The sequence below is a fragment of the Alternaria burnsii genome, assembly GCF_013036055.1.
Source record: "Alternaria burnsii strain CBS107.38 chromosome Unknown 752, whole genome shotgun sequence".
Classification (NCBI taxonomy): domain Eukaryota; kingdom Fungi; phylum Ascomycota; class Dothideomycetes; order Pleosporales; family Pleosporaceae; genus Alternaria; species Alternaria burnsii.
This window is the reverse complement of record NW_024066114.1, coordinates 256594-280128: the sequence shown is the minus strand read 5'-3', so window position 1 is coordinate 280128 and position 23535 is coordinate 256594. Positions and strand designations below refer to the sequence as shown.

General features: G+C 51.2%; 8 protein-coding genes across 8 annotated transcripts; 5 read left to right on the top strand and 3 right to left on the bottom strand.

Moving 5' to 3' along the window:
• Positions 1-43: 43 nt before the first annotated feature.
• Positions 44-4101, top strand: GT037_006181 (uncharacterized protein; the record flags this gene model as incomplete). Its single annotated transcript, XM_038931228.1, has 5 exons — positions 44-1252; positions 2032-2137; positions 2202-2746; positions 2799-3195; positions 3257-4101. 5 exons carry the CDS (start codon positions 44-46, stop codon positions 4099-4101), a joined length of 3102 nt encoding a protein of 1033 aa, XP_038785725.1.
• Positions 4102-5637: 1536 nt separating this feature from the next.
• GT037_006180 (uncharacterized protein) lies at positions 5638-6343 on the top strand (the record flags this gene model as incomplete). The annotated part of the gene is made up of 2 exons (XM_038931227.1): positions 5638-6039; positions 6128-6343. 2 exons carry the CDS (start codon positions 5638-5640, stop codon positions 6341-6343), a joined length of 618 nt encoding a protein of 205 aa, XP_038785724.1.
• Positions 6344-8035: 1692 nt separating this feature from the next.
• Positions 8036-9064, top strand: GT037_006179 (uncharacterized protein; the record flags this gene model as incomplete). Its single annotated transcript, XM_038931226.1, has 1 exon — positions 8036-9064. One exon carries the CDS (start codon positions 8036-8038, stop codon positions 9062-9064), a length of 1029 nt encoding a protein of 342 aa, XP_038785723.1.
• A 203-nt stretch (positions 9065-9267) lies between these two features.
• On the bottom strand, positions 9268-9849 carry GT037_006178 (uncharacterized protein; the record flags this gene model as incomplete). Its single annotated transcript, XM_038931225.1, has 2 exons — positions 9268-9534; positions 9598-9849. 2 exons carry the CDS (start codon positions 9847-9849, stop codon positions 9268-9270), a joined length of 519 nt encoding a protein of 172 aa, XP_038785722.1.
• A 657-nt stretch (positions 9850-10506) lies between these two features.
• Positions 10507-11274, top strand: GT037_006177 (cysteine proteinase; the record flags this gene model as incomplete). The annotated part of the gene is made up of 1 exon (XM_038931224.1): positions 10507-11274. One exon carries the CDS (start codon positions 10507-10509, stop codon positions 11272-11274), a length of 768 nt encoding a protein of 255 aa, XP_038785721.1.
• A 108-nt stretch (positions 11275-11382) lies between these two features.
• On the bottom strand, positions 11383-17940 carry GT037_006176 (multidrug transporter; the record flags this gene model as incomplete). The annotated part of the gene is made up of 8 exons (XM_038931223.1): positions 11383-12259; positions 12312-12623; positions 12685-13088; positions 13689-13782; positions 13874-14490; positions 14577-15012; positions 15069-15139; positions 15808-17940. 8 exons carry the CDS (start codon positions 17938-17940, stop codon positions 11383-11385), a joined length of 4944 nt encoding a protein of 1647 aa, XP_038785720.1.
• Positions 17941-18873: 933 nt separating this feature from the next.
• On the bottom strand, positions 18874-19976 carry GT037_006175 (glycerate dehydrogenase; the record flags this gene model as incomplete). Its single annotated transcript, XM_038931222.1, has 2 exons — positions 18874-19403; positions 19463-19976. 2 exons carry the CDS (start codon positions 19974-19976, stop codon positions 18874-18876), a joined length of 1044 nt encoding a protein of 347 aa, XP_038785719.1.
• A 786-nt stretch (positions 19977-20762) lies between these two features.
• On the top strand, positions 20763-22865 carry GT037_006174 (amino acid transporter; the record flags this gene model as incomplete). Its single annotated transcript, XM_038931221.1, has 4 exons — positions 20763-21581; positions 21632-21834; positions 22024-22601; positions 22654-22865. 4 exons carry the CDS (start codon positions 20763-20765, stop codon positions 22863-22865), a joined length of 1812 nt encoding a protein of 603 aa, XP_038785718.1.
• Positions 22866-23535: the final 670 nt, after the last annotated feature.

The window sequence follows — 23535 nt, the reverse complement described above, 5'->3', positions numbered from 1 at the left end:
CTGACTGAAACAACACTGACCCACATAACGAGGCGGCAAGGAGATGGCACCTAAGATAGCGATTATCGGCGCAGGTCCCGGCGGCTGCATACTCGCACGGCTGCTGCTCACCCAGTGCGACTGCAAGACCATCATCTTCGAAGCCGAAAGCTCGATCAATCACCGTTCGCAAGGTGGTACCTTGGACTTGCGCACCGATACAGGCCTCGCCGCAATTAGGATGGCAGGCCTGTGGGACGAGTTCCAGAAGTACGCCCGCTACGATGGCGAGAGTTTGCTGGTCACCGATAAACATCTTACAACGTGGTTGAGAAGAGGTGGCCGGAAGACGGAAGATGTAAAAGGAGGTTCAGGTGATGCACCGGAGATTGATCGTACGGATCTGAGGAAAATGCTGATGGAGAGCCTACCTCCTAACACCGTCCGTTGGGGATACAAGCTGTCGCGTGTTGAAGAGTGCAGCACGGGGCTAAGGTTAATAGTTGCGAACGGAGATGTGTTGGATGGTTTCGACCTGATCGTGGGTTGTGACGGCGCATTCAGCAAGACTCGCAATTTGTTGACGTCGGAGAAGCCTCATTACTCCGGTCTAGGTGGCTGGACAATGCTCATACCTAATGCCGAGCACACAGCACCAGAAGTGTACAAACTTGTCAACAGAGGCAGCGTGTTCGCATACTCGGACGGCAAAACTCTAGCTATACAGCAGCTCTCCGATGAGTCAATCTACGTGTCCTACTACGGCCAGCATCCAGAAGACTTCACTCAAACATGCGGTTTCGATGCCCAGAGCGACATCGAATCAGCAAAAACAGTACTGAGGAAGTCATTGCACGATTGGCGACCGGAGCTTCTGGACGCCATCGAAAAAGCGACAACGGGAATCGTGTGGAGGAATCTCTACCAACTTCCCGTAGGATTCACCTGGCCGCACAGGCCAGGCGTCACGCTTTTAGGCGACGCAGCGCATGTCATGACTCCATTTGCAGGTATTGGTGTTAACACGGCTTTCAACGATGCTATGGTTCTCACCAAGCATATCGTAGCATATAGCTCGTCAAATCCGTCCGATGAGGGAGTCGACCAGGTGAATGCTCTTGGCCAGTACGTCGAGAAGTATGAGACGGAAATGTTCAAGCATGCACATGCGGCCCAGCGACGCACAGAGGGAGCCAAAAATGCCATGCTGTTCACGCCCGGTGCTCCGCGGACAAGTATTGAAACATGGGTTCTGTGGCAGGCGGGAGATCAAGTGCCTATATGGTGTCGACCGTTACTTGCGATAATCGTGTACGTGGGGTTTTGGGTATACAAGCTGTTCATGTAATGCTTGTTTGCACAAGGTGGAAGTATTCTGGAATTGTTCGCAGTGTTGCTTCGGAGCGGTTTGACGGCCTGTCGCGTAAGATAACATGCGGAGCTGCGTACTCCGACCTTTCGACGCCACTTTCGCTTCCGCTCTCAACCATGACTTATCTTGATCATACCTCGGTAGATACTGTTATTTACCGTTTTCGATCTACAAATGCACCTTCTCAATCTATCCAAGTCGACCCGCGAAATATTGGGAAGCTTTTCTTACTACAGGGCAAGCTTATCCACTGCGGCCCGTATTGACCAATAGGCACAGAGCACTCACGCATGTGCACCGGCGCCGTACTGCATCTCTACTGTAGCCCAGCTGCTACAGCAAATCAGAAAAGCTGCAATTCTGCTGATGACGAATGACTACTGGGTTGCGTCCTCAACTTTCCTACATTGCGATGTTCGCCCCGCTACCACGAATCCCACCGTCCCGTGTCTACCCTATAAGCATGGCAGCATGCTGGCTCCACGAGCTATGATTGGGATACCGCTACTCAGGAACAGAAGTTCCTGCAGGCATGACGCAGTAAAAACATGAGAATACATGGGCATAGCTTACTTCGAGTCGAATAGCTCGAAAATGGCTCAACATTCTTGAAGCTACAAAAAGGCCCAGAGAGCCGGTAGTTTTGGGCTTGCAAGTTCGATCGGCGCTCTACCCAGCAGCCGTTTGTCAATATGAAGCTTCAGTATCTTTCTTTGCTGCCATTGGCATCAATTGCCAGCGCTAGCTGGTCGAAGAACCTCAACTACCGTTCGCCTTCAGAACACCGTTAGTAATGCCACTGTATGAAGTGCGTGTGGGACATATACTGACTTCCTACACCCGCATTCAGACCCAGCTCTTGGTGTTTCCATTCACAAGGTGGTCAAAAGGAACGATCCAGCAAGCAGCTATGCCGCCTCTGGCCTGAGCTTTACCCACGGTGTCGCTTCAGGTGACCCATACCCCAACAGCGTCATCCTCTGGACCCGTGTCGCTCCTCAAAGCGATAACTCGCAATCCAACCTTACGGTCACAGGGTACGCACCTCTATTCGACCATGACAATGAGAAGTACGTCAAAATCTCCAAAGCGCCAGTGTGCGTTGAGTACAAGGTCTACGATAACAAGAACGGTTCCACGGTTGTCGACTCCGGGAAGGTCTTCACCAGCTCTGACGTAGACTTTACCGTCAAGGTCGAAGCCAAGAACTTGAAGGCGTACAGCACGTACTACTACCAGTTCAATGTCTGTGGTTCGGAGAACAAGAGTCCTCTTGGACGCACGAAGACTACACCAAATGCCGACGACGATATCACCGATGTCAGTCTTGCGGTGTACAGTTGCTCAAACTATCCATTTGGTTTCTTCAACGCTTATGGAAATGTTGCCCGCAAGGTAAGTCAAAATAGCAATGATGTTACATACGTTGAGCTGAGTTCAGGACTAGGATTCTGTCGATTACGTTATCCATCTTGGTGACTACATCTATGAGTACAAGAATGGAGATTACGGGTGGGGCAACTCGATCGACCGTATCCCTCAGCCAGACCACGAGATCTTCACTCTTTATGACTATCGAAGGAGGCTCGCTACATACCGAACTGACCTGGACCTGCTCGCCAGCCACGAGCAGTTTCCGTGGATCCCTGTTTGGGACGATCACGAGGTTGCCGATAACACTTACCGCGACGGCATGTCTGAACTCAACAATACCGAAGACTCCTTCCTCCGCGACGGCGGTGTATCTGTTGACCAGCGCAAGATGAATGCGGTTCGAGCCTACTATGAGTGGATGCCAATTCGCCAAGTCGACATGGACGACAATCTCCGCATCTGGCGTTCTTGTAAGTGTCCCTGTACGAACTGGATGTGAGACATGCACTGACTTCGTACACCGATGTTTAGTCTCCATTGGCAAACTTGTCGATCTCATGATGCTTGACACCCGTCAATACGACCGTTCCATCACTGATCTTTACTGGAACACAGACTACGTGCACGACATCTCTAACGATGCAGGCCGTTCCCTAATGGGCTCTCGCCAAGAAAACTGGTTTTACCGCAGTCTTTCCGAGTCTGCCGAACGCGGCGCAACATGGCGCATGGTCGGCTCTCAGATTGTCTTCTCGCGCGTCAATCAATCCGCTGCGTATGGAGAAGAAAACCCCCTGAACTACGATGCATGGGATGGGTACCAAGCAAATAAGAACCGTACTCTCAACCACTTGTACAGCAACAACATCAACAACAACATCTTTCTTGCCGGCGACAGCCACGCATCCTGGGTCAGCGACCTCGTCTGGCTCGACGAAAAGAACTACAGCTCTGCGACCGGCGCAGGTAGCATTGGTGTCGAATTCGCTGGCTCAGCCGTCACGTCTCCATGCCCTTACGGCGCCAACATTACTCTCGCAACCGCCAACAACTACTCTTCTATCATCCAGTCTGCCAACGCTGAACTTCAATGGCAGGATCTTTACTACCGTGGTTACTTCGAGTTGCATTTCTCCCATGAAGAACTCACAGCGAACTTCTTCGGTATGCCAACCGTCGTGACGAGGAATGGCTGGGAGATTCCGATTGCGAATTTCACGGTCAAGAGTGGCGAGAATAGGTTACAGAGACCAGTTGCGGGTGGTGTTGTGGAGAGTGGAAGCTTGAAAGGGGGAAAGACTGTGCAGACCAATCTGACAATCGATACTAACAACGGGACATGGTTCGTCAGTCATGCGGATTTAGAGGTGTTGTAGAAGGGGTAAGGGATTGACAAAAAAAAACTATCCACATAGCTGAATCGCATCATATTCCAAAGGTTTTTGATGATTGAGGAATTGCTTGATGCTTGGCCGGATGACTCGGCTTATCCGCCCAGCATCCCTAAGCCTGAGCTTCCGCAATCCACATTATGCGTGACGAAAAGACACTCTAAAACGAGAAAACATCGCAAACAAAAAAGGCTCCCAAGCCTGAAGTGTACCGCACAACCGATACACATACGCAGAATCTGTTCGCCGAAGTGTTTTGACTTTCAGCAGCGCAAGCACTGAAATGATAAACAGCCTGGGCAGTCTTGTCGCTAGTCTTCCGAACCCCGGGTTGACAACTCGGTAGCGCGCGGAGAAGGGTAAAGAGTGAAAAAGGCGGAGAAGAAGCCGCTGTTCTGAGATCTTGGCAGGTGCCCGACTGGTGATGTCATTCCACCTGTTTGGAGCTAACGGGCCTTCTCTATCCCCAACATCACATCAAAAGTTTAACGGGTCACGAAGCGCATTCAATAGCGTCGTGAACTTCGATTGTAAGCAGACTCAGATGTATGGCCCTGAGCAGATCAGGAGATGAGCGGCGTTTCTCCAGGATTCCCACATCGTTGCAGCCAAGAATACCCAAGAAAGTTCACCAAACTTTTCCGCTGCGGGCAGCAACGCGAACATCAATCGAGACCCCACAATCTATTTCGACGTTTTGAGGTACCGATAGCGTCTGATAAGTTAAGTTAGGCCCGCATCGAGACCGGTATGTGATGGCGCCTTGGGCACGGCGTCCCATTGTGTCGTGCACAGCCACGCGGATATGTGGATCATAGCTCGAAAAGGAAGTCTTGGTGAAAGATTAAGCCTGATTGAGAGCTGGGGTAGGACTACGGATCTTGCTCTACCCGCACCAAGATAGCTAGGCGATATCTTGGGGGCGATCACAGGCTTGATCGATGCAAGCTCGCCTTACAAAAGTATGGAAAACTCCGTTACCAAGACAGTGGACGGTGGATTCTACGGTACGATTGAGCGTTGCTATCATTGGACGTGCACACTAGATTTCGATGCGCCTCCACTCTCGTTGGTCGGAATCGCATAGCGGCTTGCTTCCACATCAGGCCTCACTGTTTTCGTCTAGGCATGTTGTCAGCAAATCGAAAATACCAAGACCACTACCTACACTGTTGGTCACGCTTTCCGTACCCTTTTCGAGCTCGGCCATGGCGGAGATTATCTCAAATACATGCTGCTGACTTGGCAAAACCTACCGTCAGGACTTCACCAAGACACCAGCATGCATCTCCAAGAGTTTACCACCGAGTGAGGGGCACTTTGTGCCGTCCACCGATGTCATCGGACCATGTCAAAGGGGAAATGAAGCTGTGCTTTGAGTGAGAAGTGGAGAGCCGTAAACGTATAAAGTACAGCACGACATGGCCTCAAGTGTTCTCCATCAGCAACTCACATCTCCTCCACTCCATTCGAAACCTGCAAAGCTACCATACAACTCTTCAAAGTCAAACACCATCCACAATGCATTTCACCACCCCCGCACTTCTCGCTCTCATCTCAACCCCCCTTGCTTTCGCCGCTCCCTCAGGCAGCAAGAGCGATTACAAGAGCGACTGCAAGAAGGATTGGGACGCGAAATGGAACTCACACGACAACAGCTGGAAGAAGAACGAGAAGCTCTTCTACTTCGACGCAGAGTATGTCGTTAAGGCGACTCCGGACCAGGTCATCGCGACCACTGGCGCCCCTGCTCCCGGTCAGCCCGGTGCCAAGGGTCTTTTCAAATACGGCATCAACATCGCTGAGAACACCATCTGCTACAACATCACTCTGAGCGGTGTGACTGGAGAGTATGCGTCGCCTGCGCTTACCGCGACGCATATTCATGAGGCTGCCAAGGGCAAAGCTGGCCCACCAAGACTCGTAAGTCTAGTTCCTTTCTGTCCCTTATCCTCGACTCCCCAGCATGCACCACAATGATTAAGACAACTACTAATATACGATCACGCAGGCCTTCCCAAACCCCTCCGGTCCAGATGAGCGCCGCACCTCCGTTGGCTGCTTGAAGGGACCCTTCAAAGTTGGCGTTATCAACATGGCAACTGGAAAGGATCAGGCCGACGGCTTTCACGTAAAGCAGATTGTAGCGAACCCCAAGGGTTTCTTCACTGATTCACACACTGCACAGTTCTCGTCTGGTGCAGTTAGGGGTCAGCTTGGATACTAGTGCTTGTTGTGATGCCGTGGCAGCGAAGACGAATGGTGATCAGGGGTATGCCTAGTACGTCGATAGTGTGTAATGTCTAAGAAATGAACATATTACTTCGTAGACCTAGTACAACGTGGCTCTCTTGATGGTGGTTACCGGGACTGATGTAATGAAATGGTCTCAATTCGTGGTGGCCGCAACAGTATACGATGGTCAACAAGTCACATTCGTTAACACAATATGTAGGCAGCAGCATATTCAGAGCGATTTCTTGGTTTTGAAAAGTCAGCTTCGGCAACGAAAGTGGTCTTGCGCACATTGCTCGTAGTTGTAACAGGCTAGGGTTCAGAGTGAGCACTCCGTGCCCAACACCAGTAAGTATTCTGCATCTTTGCGCTGCATCTCACTGATCCAAAAACAAACGGGATCTTGCACCATGTATCAAAACTCACTACTTCCCTCCAGTTTCGATAGTAGTACTCCAACGCACCACGTCTGCTATGCCCACTGCCAGATGTGTAACTATGGAAACTATCCTTACTCAAGTTCCTAGAAAGCTTGCCTCGAGAAGCTCAAGAAAGACGTCACAAGACCAAAAGGATAGGCTGCAAAGACTGAACATGGAAGAGGGCGACCCCAAACTCCGAAATGTCAAAGCCAAAATCAGATCGATTGATGTTTCTGGGATGCGCGTATATACTTCGTTCCAGACTCCATGGTGTGGCTAGGATTTTGTGCTTGGTACTGGTGCTAGCCACCTCGCCCTGCATGTAGACGCGTTTTGGCCATAGTTCCACTCTCTAATCAACTCGACTATCTCTTCATCTCATTCCGTCCCAACGATCTGCATCAGTTGTGTCTTCTCTTATGGTTGTTGGCTAGAACGTGGAAGTTGTAATTCGCCTAGGGTAGATAGAACCAAAATACGGCCCTGCGCTGGATATGGTCATCGTCGAGATGAATATTGGAAGACAATCTAGAGCTAGTTACTGAGACTCCGAACTGCAGCGTTCCATCCTGTCGAATATGATGTGCCTTTGGAGTACATCTTACTAGGCATCAGACGAATCTAAGAGAATTAGCTCATTCATACAAGAGCTCGGCTCGGGTTGTGCTGACATGTATGTGATCTCCATTCCTACCAGCAATTCATAATTTGAGACGGACATACATCGTGCGTGCGGATATGATAGATGTCTGATGATGTGGCACCCGTAGATGAGGATGTCGATGTGGCTGTGTTGAGAGGTTGTTAGCAGCTGCGGCGTAAGGCGATCCGTTTCAGGTTGCCTCCCCAAGTCGTATTCGCAAGGCATCAATATTGGTTACCTTACCTTCAACTACATATTCCTCACTCGCGCATTCCTCCATCACCTTCCACTTGCACCAACACGCATCGGTTCATATTGATTCATCACGCGACCTTGCATCACGCATTCGTGCACGATCCCACTGTACGAACGAGCGAACAACGCGGCACCCTTCGGACTCTTCGTCTGACCAATCGACACACCCCGCAATTAGCCATCCTCGTATGCGAAGGAAGGGCCACTGTTTCAGTATCGCGCAGCACCCGTAAGCCGACGTGTTTCCGTTGTGCAAGGGAAGTTGGACAGCGCCCTTGGCCTGCTGTTCTCCTTGGACAGTTTCCGCTAGCGCGTATCGCACACCCGATCAAACGGTACCCCACACGTTACTACAAGCGTCGTCATGGCGTCCACGTTGACAAAGGCGAGCACATTGTCGCGATGGCAGGCAGGCTTTTCGGAATATGCTCTTACTGGCTTGGAACTCAAAGGTTGGGTGACCCTACTAGCACTTTTACTCCCCCTACTGTCCCTTGTCGCTCTTAGCAAGTACCATAAGATGCAACACCAAAGCAAGAAGCCGTTTCCATTCCTTGAGTTACCACAAGAACTTAGAGATATGGTGTATGAGCATTTCCTCGATGATCCTGCATACCCGCCACCAGCGCACAACGAACTCCAGCGCTCAACATTGGATTGGATGAGACCAGCACGCTGGTCATCTGCATCCACGTCTCCAGGAACGCGGCAAGAGAGTAAAACCATCTTTCTAGCAAACAAGCAAGTCTATGGAGAATACATGGACATGATCTGCAAGCGCAAGACCTTCCACCTCAGCGTCACCCCACAGACGTACAGGCCAGCTACCGCCTCTCCATCATCATCTCCATTTTCGCCAACAAACTACACCCCAGTATGGGAGATTTCGCCCACGACCCTGTCCAAAGTTCAGAAATGCTCTCTCAAACTCGTCACCACATCCTCCATGCTCGGCGTCACCGACCCCCGCTCCATGACTTCCTCATCCTGGACCCTCGGCCGCCGCATGCGCGAACAACTCAAACACATGTCCTCTGTTCAAGCCTTCACTCTCGATGCCAAAGCCCTCGGCGATCCCCTCTGGAACCCACTCTGGATCTGGTACCACGCTTCCCAGTCGCTCAAGCTACTGGGCACGGAGTTCTCGGACACGGTACCACGGGGCCCGCAGCTCACACAGATTACGTTTAGTTTGGACACTTGGAGTCCTGGAGAGAACTACCTGAAGAGGGATGAGAAGTATGGGGGACAATGGATGTGGTATTGTGCGAAGAATCATCTTGTGGGTGCTGACGTGGGAGCCGAGATGACTGTTAGAGAGTTTTGCGGAAAGTTATACCAAGAGTGCAGTATCTGTAGAGTAGATGACGAGGGGGATGGAATTGTTATTTGAAGACGATCTATCGACAAGCCGATCTTGGGGTTGAAACATATCGCGGAGCTGGTTCTCGAGAAGTCTGGTGGGAAAGCAGGCTTTTCTCTTTTACTGTTATTGCTATTTTTTGTTTGTGGCAGCCTTTTTTTTGCGTATGAGATGGGCTCGATTCCATTCCTAATATCATCCTCTTATCGATTTAGTGAGAGAACCTCCCTTTCTTATTTCTTTTCCTCCAGCATTTCCTTCGCAGGTATTGTCGCAAATCGGCTCATGACCTCCATGTTCTTCTCCTTGCTCATCTTGTCATCTGTCTTACTTATCTCAGCCAGGATTTTGAAGTAATCGATGTAGAACGCCGGCGTGAACGTGTTGAAGAACTTGGCTTCTTCGTTTGTAGGATTTGAGAAAGTATGAGGTGCGCGGATAGGTACGGTAACATAATCTCCGACGTGGGCATCGTGTTGGGCGCCGTCGGGGGCGTGGAACTGTATCGAGTGTTAGTCATCTAATGTAGTAGAAAAGGACAGGAATGGTGGTTTAAGACGTACCCGCACTATTCCCTGTGTGACGAGGAATGTCTCGTCGTGCATCTCGTGCCAGTGTGCTGGTGGGCCAGCCGTGTTCGGAGGTAGCGTGAACTCTGCTGAGCCTATGCGGTTGTCTGTTCGTGATCCGTCTTCCATGATTCTGCAAGTGATGTGTCCTAGTTTGAGTATTTCCCCCGATTTCGCAGAAACAAAGTTTATGGGGCGGCGCGGCATCTTCATGCTTGCCATTGCTTGACGGGCTTCGTCGTCCATGATGGGCTGGGCAGTTCGGCAGCGTGAAATGGTAGGCTTGGGGTTGGCTGCCCTCTTTACTTGTTTACTTGGAAAGTTTGGATTCAAGTGTCTGAAATTGAAGACTCTACTGCAGCTATATAGATACGTGTGGTGGGTAAAAAGGCGCAAGTATAAGCGCTGGACTTTACTACTGCGGAGAGCCGGCGGAAGCCACCAAAGCTTTCAGATTGCTCGGAGGTCCGCGGCGTTAGACGCGTGCGGGGAAGCACCCTTCGACTAGAACAAGACGGCATACATGCATAAGATGGGTCTCAATACATCAGCATACGAGATGATGTTGTATCATCTGGAGCTCTATGGAATGCTGCTGCTGCCGGGAGTGAATGCCCCGCACTTAGCTCAGGGTTAGCGCAGGGTCTCATTCCCCTCCCCTCTGAGCGGGCCTGAGCCTTCTCCACTTTCGGCAAGGGTGTTTCCTGCGCGCCCTTCGTCTTACCTGCAGCGTACCTGCAGTGGCTGCCTACACCAATGAACCATGAGGCTAGTTGTTACGTGTCTCATCGTTGCCTGGTATCCAGCGTGTTCATTAAGACTGACATTTTCAAACCTGCCATCAAACATAAGCCAGCTCGTCTCGATCATCTGTGATTTACAATTGTCGCAACTACCACCAACATGACGCCAAAGAAGATGTTTACTGTTCTTGAGAACAACCCAGAAGTCATGAACTCCCTGGCTCAAAACCTCGGTCTGGACACGAATGCGCTCTCATTCTACGATGTCTACTCACTTACTGATCCGGACATGCTGGCTTTCATCCCGCGACCAGCCATAGCACTACTCGTTATTATACCTCTGACGCCTACTTGGGATGAGGCGCGAACGGTAGAAGATAGAGACAAATCCGAGTATGAGGGCAAAGGCGACACAGAACCCGTCATATGGTTCAAGCAAACTATAGGCAACGCTTGCGGAAGCATAGGCTTGGTCCACTGTCTCCTCAACAGCGAAGCTGCACAGCACATCCAGCCATCCTCGACACTCGCCAAGATCCGCGATGATGCGCTACCAAAACCCATCTGGGAGCGGGCGAAAGTGCTCGAAGACTCTGATGCATTCGAGAAGGCTCACGCAGACGCAGCAAAACTTGGAGACACTGAAGCACCTGTAGCAATAGAGGAATATCATCTCGGTCAGCATTTCGTGGCGTTCGTCAAAGCAAAAGATGGTCACTTGTGGGAACTCGAAGGTGGTCGTATGGGTCCACTCGACCGAGGTGTGCTCAACGAGGATGAGGATGTGCTTAGTCCTGCGGCGCTGGAGAAGGGCATTGGACGTCTGATGAGGATCGAGTCTGAGAAAGGTGGCGACCTGAGGTTCTCTGCAATCGCGCTGGCTCCGGCGATGAAACGAAGAGCGGCACACCTGCCGACGCCCGAATGATGCGTTAAACATGGGTTCTTGTTCACAACACGCCAGGGCTGTCCATAAGCAAGATACGTCTTCTCTTCTTTGTCTTGATATTTAACAGTCATCAAGTGATCTCAACACTCAATCTTCGTACCCCGCTTCACTCATGAATGGGCTCTTTCCACGTATGCTTTTCCCAAATCTCAACAATATCAAAGGAATGAAACTCAGTGCTAATGCGACGAAGCCCAACAAACTACTTGCCCATTGGAAGCCCAACGTACGGTACATACTCTGGGTTGCAAGCGGTAAGAACGCTGCCATGAAGTTCTCAAGGAATGCAATGCCTGCAATGGCACTAGCAGCGTACTTTGCGTACGCATCAACCACATACGTCGTCACTCCAGCTGTGCTGCAGAACATACCGAAACCAACAAAGGCGAGCGATATGCTAGGTACAATCCATGGTATAGAAGCGTAGGACGTCCACGCGAAGTAGAACAGTCCGCCACTTAGACCAATAAACGAAGCTGGAATACTGAGATAGAGTCGTGCTTCAGGAATCGGTTTTCCTGGTGTATCCGTGTTGCGTTTCGCGGATGCGAAGTAGATTCGATCTTGAACTAGGGATGCGACAAGGCCGATAAGCTCCCCGATCACGACTGCGGATTGCACAAGGCCCGTGCCGAAGAAAGACCAGCCGTACAACTCCGAGAAGACTTGCACGATGGACTGTGTGAACATGAACGCTGTGCCGATGCAGAAAGCGCTCCACATTCCAAAAGACAGAACTACACCTTCGGTACAGAGCATACGTGTGGGTCTGACAAGCGTCTCCCTAAGGATTTCACCAAAATTTGTATGCTCTTTCTCCGCCTGTGCATACACCTCTTTTCCAGTCTCTGCACGAATACGACGTGCACGCTGAGTGAGGATGACATCGGGTCGAACCTCGGGGAGGAGGAAGAACAGCACTGGTATAAGGGCGCTATAGAAGATGATCTGGCTTAGGAAGACCCTACATTTAGGTTAGTTAAAGTAGAGAAGGCAGTAGCCAAAGCATGACTCACCATCGCCAGGTCGTATACTGCACTACCAAACTCCCAAAAACAGGCCCCATGTTAAGGCCCGCAAGTAGGGCGAAAATGTAAAGTGAGGTACCGAAACTCTTCGCTCTTCCGTCTTTCCATATATCACTCACAATGCCCGACGTTATATTTGCAAGCACACCCGAGCAAGAACCCGTAATGATCCTCGTTACAATGATTGTCGCGAAGTTTTTGGCTAACGCTTGTGGAATGATGAAGATGATCAGAACTGCGTAGATGACCAGATAACTCCATCGTACCCCAAAGTTCTCCATCAAAGGCAGTCCCAAGAGTCTAAATGTAAGCGTACAAAGTTAGTACGTATCCCACATGCAGTTCGTACAGAGGCACTTACGGTGCTGCGGCGCCTCCCAGGTTCCAACTCAACACTGGCCAGTAGGAGTGTGGGAATGCCTCGTCGCTGATGTTGAAGCTGGTGTTGATTTGCTCGGCGGCGGATGTGAGCATTGTTCCTGAGATTTGTACGACGAATGTCATGGTACAGGCTAGAAGCGTCGTGCGCCATTTTTTCGAGGAAGAGAAGTTGAAAGGATTTGAAGAGTCGGTTGATGAGGCCCAAGATATGAACGTAGGACTAGACTTCGAATCTGGCTGTGAAGGTTGTGTTCCTGAGATGTTTGGACTCAATGGCCGATCGCGCTTCTCGTCGACAGCTTGCGAGCTTAGACTTGTCGAAGACCTCGAAGTTGATGTTGGTGAAGCCATGGCCACGGACGATAAGCCAAGGCGAAGACGGAGCTAGCGTTGCCGGTCTGGCTTATAAGCTGTATCGTCGGATGTAAAGATGGCGACTAAGCATCAGTCACCCAGTTTCTTACACACGCCTTCACACTCTTCGCTCTGGTTGCAACGTCTCTCTGTCGTAGTTTGAGTGCGAGCCGTATGACCAGAGCACGGGACAACGCAGCTATCCGCAGGGTACACGTCGAATACGGTGAAACCGACTTTGCCGTCACAGTACGCCAGGGAACAATAACCTTTGAGAGCAAGGCTTCTTGGGAGACAAGCTTCTGACCAGCACCAAGCCTGGAGTTCGTCGCAGGTAGTAGCTAGGGTGGTCGAGTGGAGATGGAGCCGACAGAAGCTCGCCCCATCTTCGCTCGGCGGTCACCATGAGGTGCAAACAAAACCTGAGCCTCTGACATCACGGTTCATAAGGGACTTGACTAACAGCTCGAGGTTGCTAGGCGGCGTTGCTAACTATAACGTAAGAAAAAGCGGATGCGAGTTAGCGTCGGCTTGGCGGGCATTATCATCTTCTTGTCAGGGCGGGAGATTCTATAATCGGGTGCGTAGTGCTAGAGAACAAGACCGATGTATATTCGAGGCTGTTCTTACAATTGTGATGGGTTGTAACAGACAGATCTGTGATGGGCGGGAAGGTATGATGTTGATGTTTTGCCATGAGACGCCACAGCCGAAGATTTCCACGCTAAACTCTATCCATTTGTCCTTCTCGAGAGCTATCAACATTTCTGAACCGCCTTATACTCTCTGTATCAGAGCGACTTATGATGGCCTACACATAATCTTCCTTGGTACTCTTTTCCGCACTTCTGTAAATCGCCTCAATCATCTTATGCCTGATAACAGCATCCTCCCAGGTCGTGACGCTGCCTACACCTTCCCCAGCCCACGCATCCCAGGCCCTCCCCACATTGAACGACGTATCCTCAGCCTTCTCCACTTCAACTTTTCTGAGTTCTTCCTGACCCAATGCGATCTTGACAGTAGGCTGGAACATCTGCACATGTCCACCCATCTTCGGTCCTTCTAAGACAAGTGTACCCTCGGATCCGATAATCTCCCAGTAGAAATCTCGTCCACTGCGCGACAAACCCGGAGCATAATTGACATCTACGTTGCCGCCTCCGTTGACAAGTTCTGCAGTCATGGAAATAAAGTCGTGGGAAGTTTTACTTTTCTTTTCACCCTTGGGCTGGTAGGTCTTCTCATCGATCACCTCAAGTTCTGGGTAGCGGTTGGATAGCACGGCGGAGATTGAGCGGAGTTCGCTAGAAAATACGTAACAGAGCGCGTCGACAGCGTGACCAAAGGGAATGGTGAGGACATTTGCGCCTGCTTCGACTGGGAGCATGTATAGATGGGAGGGAAAAATTGTGCCGCCGAATATCATGCCCTGTTGTTCGTCAGAAAGTTTACTCACGCCAATGCATCCCTCTTCTGTCATTCAAATCCGAAGGATATGATTGACGATATTCTTACATGGCCGAACATCGTCGTCCCCAAGATTTTCCCTAGTTTTCCTGACCCAACGATTTCCTTTGCTTTGAGAATCGAAGGGTTTTGGCGGGCTTGCAAGCCCACCATCGTTCTCACACCCTTTGCCTGAGCCAAAGCAGTCAATTCCTCTGCTTCTTTCAAATTCCGCGCCAAGGGCCATTCAGAGAATACGTCTTTCCCTGCCTCGAGAGCGGGACGGATAAGCGCGTAGTGTAGGGGTACATTGACGCTAACGGCTACGATGTCTACATTGGCATCCTGAGCAATAGAGTTGGGGGAGTCGTGGGTGGAAACTGAGTCTAGAGAGTACTGTTTGGCTGATGCTTTGGCTGAGTTAAGAGAGCTATTTTGGAGAGCAGTGATAGTATAGTGAGGAGTGCGCTGGAGGTGAGGAAGATGAGAGCTGGATGCCCATGATCTGAACGTTGACGTCAATTGAGCTATCGTACGATACAGTTTCAAATGCATACTTACCCTTTGGCCGAGAGACCGATGAGTCCAACTCGTTTCTGTGAGCTAGTCATAATTCTCAGTTGAGCAAGCGACTCGTATCACTTTTCTTGAGTTTGGATTGCAATAATTGGATGATTAGATGCCCGACAAAGATGGATCAAGTTGAACAGAGGATATTAGCTCAATCTATACGTCTAACAACGGATATACATGTCACTCCGCATACCCTGAGACCCTGCAGCTAAAGCGGGTACAGCCGATTGCAGCCCGAGGTATGGCATAGGTGGTTGTTGCAGTACGGATGACGTAACTGAATAGTTCGCCCGCTTTTCGTGCGTGCGCACCAAGCTTCTTCACTTCGCCAGGCAGAATATATGTCCTCTGTAAGCTTGCGGCCCTGGACAGCTTCCAATTCTCATTCTCCGAATGTGATCCTGACGGCGTTTCTCAGCTATTATACAGCCTTTATTGATCGCGGTGCTGCTATCGAAGATCGGAAGTGTGGACTAAACCCACGCCGAGATAAACATCAACACAGAGCAGAACAGTCTATTAGTTTCTCTATTTGACTTGTACAAAGCACTTATGAAGCAATACGCATTGGTCTTGGAATAACATAGTTCCAACTCGTTTGCTCCGTGTTATACCATGAAGGTCATGCAGAATCTTATCACTACTCAGTGACATTCTCGTCTTCCTCATCGCCCTCAGACATCTCCTCATCCCACTCACCTCACCCACCAGAGTAGCGCCCACACACCTGCGCATTCTCCCACGCTTCATCGGCAACATGCTGGTGTTCGCCCGCCCTAGTATAAGCCTCCGTAACAAAGTAGGGGCGCGACGTCTCCAAACCAAGAGAAGGCTCGGAGCCCACCGCCAGACGACTCGAAACCGCAGCATCTGTTGCAGCCGCAATGCCCGGGATGAACGGTTGAGCAAAAGGGGAGAGCGCGTTACTTATAGCTGACATGGCAAGACCATACGGATTCGCGACAGCCTGGAAGTTACCCGTGTTACCAAGTATTCCTGCCATCTCGTGCCCAGTAAAAGGCATCGCAGCCTCATTTTGCACCAATCTTTTTCCAGACCACCCATTGGTTCGAGATAGTTCCGCATAGTACTTTTCATTTTGGCATTGCTCACAGAGATAGGTTCCATGTCTAGCTTGTAACTTGCCACGTGTGCTCAGGCAATCTTTGTGGTACCAGCGTACTTTGCAACCCTTGTTCACGCATTGCGTGATCGGAACGTCGTTCGTACGCGCAGGCTCGTGGCAGGAGCAGATTAGGTCGCCCTTTGCGGGTAAGTGTTTGTTGTATGTCTCGAAGGCTGCTTGAGTGACACCAAAGGGTGGTGAGTCGTCGGTGGTTGGGTCGTGCTTGCGGTAGACGGGTGCGTGGAATTGTTGTGCTTTCGCTGTGGTCTTTGACGGCGGGCTTGGTCTTTTTCTCTTCTTACTCGGCGATACAAACTTTGACCTAGCTTTTCCCTTGTTCTTGGTAGGTGTATATTCTCCATCCGGTGTGTCTGGGTCGGCGTCTTCCTTTGCAGCGTCAGATGCATCATCACTCAGATTCAACTCTTCGTAATTTATGTTGTTGGTCTTGACCGAGCGTTTGAGTGTTAGAGGACCGCGTGGATTCACTACTGTGAAGACGTTGCAGATATTGGTGTCCTCGGTTTTGGTCATATTTTCGCGTCTTACTCGGTGATTGGTGAAGAAACGACAGACAAGGTTGGTTTCAACGTCACGGCCAAATTCGCGATGACCACTCCCAAAATCAGGTACACTGTTCTCCAGGAGGATTGCGCTGCCCAGCTTTTCGTATTCGTCTTGCTGTACGGATGTAGGGTCTCGATAAACGAAAGCGGAGTTTCCTGATGATCCAGGAGTCAACCGTTGAGAGTTGTGGCAAGGGAGAGGGTAATAAGAAGAGCTGCCAGTCGATGAATGGGAGTGGACACTGTCCATTCTGCTATGAGCGACTGTTGGAGAGTAGGTACCTGGAAGGCGCTGTGAACGGGATAATTCTTTGCCGCTCATTGTATACTTAACGAAGCCCGTCTTGTGCTCAACTGTCCAAGAGCTCTCGCGGTCATTCATCTTGGCGGGTGCATAGTTACGGGACTCTGTGTAGGGAGTTTGTTCAGTCACGCCATCGAGCTGTAGCGAGCCAGCAGTCGAGGGAATCAGGCCTTCACAGCTCGAAGCATCGTCCGACCCGCCGCCCTCCCTCACATCGTAAAGTTCGCTCCTAGAAGTTGGACGCTGAATAGGTCGATTAGGAACATGGCGATATCTACCTTGTTGTGACTGACCCGCGGACCGGTTGGTGGTAGACTGCGCCTCTGTCCGTCGGTTCACAAGCTCTTCCAGGCAGTCCAAACAGTAGGTGCGTGTCTGCCTAGGCACCAACTTTTTGACCTGTTGAGTCCACAAAGGGTCATCCATTCTCGGTCCATTACGGCGAAAAGCGATGATTTTACCAGAAGCCACGCACATGTTAGAAGCCGGCGTGACGGTTCCCCAATCAAGGAGTGGTTCAAGCGTGATGAAAAGAGGGCCCCTCTTGATTCTTTCAAGTGTGTCTTCTCCTACTTCTGGGCAGGAAAGGTTGTCGCAACCTTTCTTAGAATCATCTTTAACGATGAAGACGAGATCACCTTTGGTTTGATACACTTTGCCAGAGCCCCTGCCTTCGAGCGCCTGTAGAACATAGTCCCTATGCTCAGCCAAATCCTGGTCGTCTGTCCAACGGTATGTCTGGTTGATATTTGGAGGCTTCGAGGATTGATTATCCATCTCGTCGATACCGGTAACTTTCCGCCAGAACAGCGCTTGTAGGTTAAGTAGTTGTTCATACCCTTCGTGGAGGGTAGGGAGCTTCATGCCCCAATTCTGAAGGTGTAGATGAAAAGCTTTGGCGCTTTCTTCACCAACCTTAGGAAACAGGAAATGTGAACTCTGAAGGTCGTTCTGGCATGTGTAAAAAATACCGGAGGGCTTGGAAGGAGAAAGTTCGTCTGGCGACGCCATTTTGCGCGATCAACTACCATGCCGTTAGCATAGAGCAGATTGTTTAAAATACCAGGATGTCAATCACACTTGTGGCAGCCCGGCAGAGGGTTAAAAAAGGCGTGAAGTAGACTGTTCTCGTACGTAGGGCACGGCTACGGCGCCAAGGCCTGACAAAATCCACCTGCAGCCGAATTGAACGTGACGGCAGAAGCTAGTACCAGGCTCTGAACGTCTTTTTGTTGAGGGTCTGAAGACGACTGCATAATCTGAATGGGCGTTTCGCAGTGCAATCAATGGTAGCGAAGTCCCACAGCGGGCATCCATGGATCGCGTGGGGAAGAACCCTGAGACAACTACGCGCGGTGAAGATACATGTCGTGAGATGAAAGTGAAGAGTGAAGAGTCCAAACCGGATGATTTCGCGTTGTATCCGGTTGACTTTTGTACATTTCGGGACTGCTCGAACATATAACCACGACGCCGCATGTGTCCTTCGTCTATCTTGTCATGTTCAAGTCACCAAAGAATACCAAAGTACACATAGACTCGGAATCATAGGTTACTTTTGTGGTATTCGTAGGGCGATCCAAAGGCAAGGCCACAGAGCATAATGATTGAATTCTAATAAAGTCCATACTTCGTCAGGAGCATAGTCAAACACGATTCCGTGGCGTGATGCAGAAAGTTGCTAGAGTCGTCGGTGGCTGTCGGTGCCGCAAGATATCTATGTGTTGGAATTGCTCCGAGGTCAGCGACAAAAGTATAGTGTCGGCGCCTCTACTGTGTACGTTATGGGTCATGCTGTCAGAGAATGACGTTGATGTCGTTACCGCTCACATATCCCTCGATGGTCTCTTTCAGAATTTCACCAAGGTTCTTGATTGACCTTGTCGAGAACCACGCCAAGTGAGGACTCAAGGTGACGTTGAGATCTTTTATGTCTTCCTCCAGCAGCGGAGAATCCTCAGGTCCACCAACAGGTTCCACCTGATACACGTCGGTAGCATAACCCGCTATGCGCCGTTCCTTCAAGGCTTGCACGACGGCTGCCTCGTGCACTATGCCGCCTCTCGCGATATTGATCAAGACGGTGTATGGATGCATCTTCTCGAGCTCTGCGGTGGAGATGAGGTTGAGCGTCTCGGGGTTTCGCGGCAGAGATAGGACAAGGACGGTGGAGTTACGGAGCACATGGTCAAAGGGTATGCGGTCGTCTGAAGCATCCGGGGCTGGCAGTGGTAGTCCGCCGTCAAGGGGAGGCGTCGCCGGTGTCTTGCGACTGGCGATAAGCACGCGCATGCCCAATGCTTGCCCGAGCGCAGCCACTCGCTTCCCTATCGTTCCTCGTCGTCAGCTCAGGATCTCGCATCCCAATTAGGGCATGGAGACCTACCTATGCCCCCATAGCCGATAACACCCATAACCTCATCTTTGCAGGTCATCGGAGGCATGCCATCCGGCAGGCGCATGTGCTGATTGACACTACCCTTGGTCTTCCATTCGCTAGGCTGTGCACGAGTAACGCGGTCTAGGAACACGGTTCGTCGTCTGGCGGCGAAGTACAGGCCTATGGCATGTTCCGAAACAGCGTCGATATTGGCCCCAGGGCAGTTTGTAACACGAATATTGCGGGCCCGGCAGGCGTCGAGGTCCACAGGGTCTGTTCCCGTCGCAGAAATGGCAATGTAGCGGAGGTTTGGAGTAACACTGGGGCGCAATGTTTCGGCATCGAGCTTGATAGTGGTTGTGATGACTATCGTGGCATTGCGGATGCGCGAGTGGAGCTCTTCGCGCGTCGACGTCGTCGCGTAGGCTGTCAGGTTGTGCGTAATGGTGGCGGGGAAGCTGAAGCCGTCAAGTGGGAGGGGCTGCTGATGCTCCTCGAGAGCGACAATCTCGTGATGCATGGCGGCAACGTTGCGCAGCTTCCAATGCACGGCTGTCGAACATGACGCATTTCCATTTTATATCAATAAGAGACGCCTCTAGACGACAAGCCTGGCACCACTATTACCGCATTCGACATCCTAGGGCGCGTTTTCCCACCGGAAGGAAGGCACAGACAGAGGGAAGGAGCAAAGGAACAGCTCTTGGTAGCAGCAAACACGATTCCACCCTTCCATGTTGATATCTCCGTCTCCATCTCTCCCCTATCTATACACTCCGCAAACCTGCCCAGCGCGTTAATGCACACGCGACCATTGCCCCGGACCGTATCCACGAATACGGCTCCTGAGCCGAGGTGGACGCCTGCGACGCACGCCAAACGCCCTCGGCGACTCCCATTGGCTGCGCAAATCTGCAATTGTCAAAGTCACGCCCGACTTCACCCTCCCCCCACGCGTTCACCAGCGATTGCCCTGCAAACTTTGCACACCCGAGTGAGGCTCAGTGTCTTGCGACATGCTTCAGGGACCAGCTCAGGGCCCTTCCCTCACCGGGTTTTCATCGGCAGACAGCGGCTCAGCTTCTGGCCCACTTCTGGAAAAAACCTCAACACCTAAGCGACGGAACGCGGATGCATTAGACCATAGTTCCCACCCGATCGGTGATTTTCTCGGCGCTGTAAAACAGCCCTATCCGGTCACCTAGCATCAGCAATTGGCCTGCCAAGCTCGGCGTCTGTTGCCATCTGAAATTCGGGTGGGTAGTCTGAGCCGTCTTGCCTCCAAGGTGGCTAGCGGGCCTGGACCATGCGCCGACTGACGTCCCTCTGCAGCCCTTCAAAGCCTGCGCTGATCCGCCGTCGTGACCTCTCTCAGAGTTTTGCTTTGCGACAATTATCACAGTCACTTTCTCTCCCCGGACCCCAACCCACGGACGATAGCGACACGCCCCTCATGTCCGACTACAGGTATGGCACGCAGTCAGATGCGTATGCCGCTGAGCACGACCACTCTGTCCTTCGCAACGGCGCGTCTGACAAGGAGACCAAGTTGGGCAACACCTACTCTGGATCTGGAGACGATGTCGTTCCCGCCCATGCCGACAACCTCCTAGCCGCCATGGGCTACAAGGCCGAGTTGGTTCGGTCACGATCTACTCTCCAGGTTGCCTTCATGTCCTTTGTCTTGGCCTCGGTTCCCTATGGTTTGGCAACAACCCTCTACTACCCAGTAGTCGGTGGAGGTCCCACCAACATCATCTGGGGGTGGCTCGCCGTATCTCTTATCATTCTCGCTGTCGCCGCATCTCTCGGTGAGATCACCAGTGTGTACCCGACCTCTGGTGGTGTCTACTACCAGACCTTCATGATCACGCCGCCCGCCTATCGGAAAATCGCCTCGTGGATCTGTGGTTGGTGTTTCGTAGTTGGCAACATTACCATTACTCTCTCAGTCAACTTTGCTACCGCGCTCTTCCTTGTGGCATGCGTCAATGTCTACGAAAGCGAACCTGGTGTTGGTATCATGGAAGGATCAGCTTATCAGGTCTTCCTCATCTTCCTTGGCATCACACTCATTTGCAACGCTGTGTCTGCCTTTGGAAACAAATACCTACCATGGTTGGATGTGAGAAACCCCCCAAGCGACTACTGGATGTGTTACTTACAGACAACTAGACCTTTGCCATTTTCTGGACCTTTGCTGGTGTGATTGCCATTATCGTATGCGTCCTTGCCATTGCGAAGAATGGACGCCACAGCGCCGAATACGTCTTTACTGAATTCGATCCCTCCAACTCCGGATGGGTCCCAGGATGGTCTTTCATGGTCGGACTATTACACGCAGCCTACGCGACTTCATCGACTGGAATGATCATCTCGTGAGCCTCCCCTACTCTGCCCAAGCAACTTGAAGCAGATTTTCTTTGCCCAATGCAAATTTCCCAAGCGACCTTCCCAAGCGACATTTCCTATGCGACCTTCCCAAGCAACACACTCCATCGCGACATTTGACGTGTCTACATGCGGTAATGTCAAATGATAATTGTCCAAACGCTAACAGTGTACAGTATGTGCGAAGAGGTTCGTGAGCCTGCCACCCAGGTCCCCAAGGCCATGGTCGCTACCGTCGCCTTGAACACCATTGCTGGCCTGGTCTTCCTCATTCCTCTCGTCTTCGTACTTCCCGACCAAGCCATGCTTGCAGGACTACTTTCCGGCCAGCCGACCCCTGTTATCATCAGGGATGCCGTAGGCTCCCCCGGTGGTGCCATTGGTCTGCTCATTCCCCTGCTGGTCCTCGGTTTCCTCTGTGGTATCGGGTGCACCACTGCTGCCTCCCGGGCTACCTGGGCCTTCTCTCGTGACGGTGCTATTCCCGGCTACAAGCTGTGGAGGACTGTCAACACGAACCTTGATGTTCCGCTCAACGCCATGATGCTGAGTATGGTTGTTCAAATCGCTCTCGGTCTCATCTACTTCGGTGCTGCCGCTGCTTTCAACGCTTTCTCCGGTGTCGGTGTCATTTGCCTGACCCTGAGTTACGCTGCCCCCATCTTCGTTTCGCTCATGACCGGTCGCAAGCAAGTCAAGGACGGCGCGTTCCACCTTGGCATGCTTGGTACCTTCTGCAACGTTGTTGCACTTGGTAAGTTTCGTGACCGATTCTTGTAGTAACCAATTTCTAACAAATATGACAGCCTGGTCCGCTCTCGCCACTCCTCTCTTCTGTATGCCTACTTTCCGCGACGTCACACCAGCATCGATGAACTACGCCTCTGTCGTTCTTGCCGCCGTCGTTGTTGTCTCAACTATCTGGTACTTTGTCTGGGGAAAGAAGAACTACGAGGGACCTCCCACTCATGAGGACGCGGTTCTCGAGGCGAGAAGAGCCAGTATGGCGTCTCGTTAAGCCATATTGAACCAAAGATGACATTGAGAGGAGGAAGAGATGGATGAGCACACTTTCTTCTTTTCGCTACTCGGTGATTACAGCGAATGAAGTGGGTAAAGTCATTGTGTTTTTACATTCCTGCAACAGCAAATTCGATACCCCCGTACGTTGAACATTCCAAAATAGTTTTGTGCCAACGTTACCTCTCTATGCATTGTTTGTGAATCTATTGCTCTTTCCGGCATATTGCATATACCGATCACGGGCGCAGCCGTCCCGATCCTTGACCCAGGCACAACTACGTAAAAAGTCACGATGCGGGAAAAACGGCATGCTGGTTTCTCCACAATTCATGCCACGGTATGTCATAGCCTCCACAGCCTCCACAGAACCCGCAAAGTATAAGCGCCCGGTCAACGTGCGGGCTCTTTTCGGTAGAAACCGGGACACGGACGACTATTAATTAGTGAACACGAGCCCCATCCACTAGACAACCATGCAGCACATAATGCGCAGCAACATAGCTGGATGGGACTGGTGACTGCGAGTTTCGTGCTAGTGAAATTCCGCTGACCTGGAACCTTTTTGGGTGCATCGCTTAGCGAACTCGATAGCTGGATCCACTATGACGTACGGGTTTGGAAGAATTTCAACTGTGGTATTTGTGCTAGGTATAGGACGTTGTTGC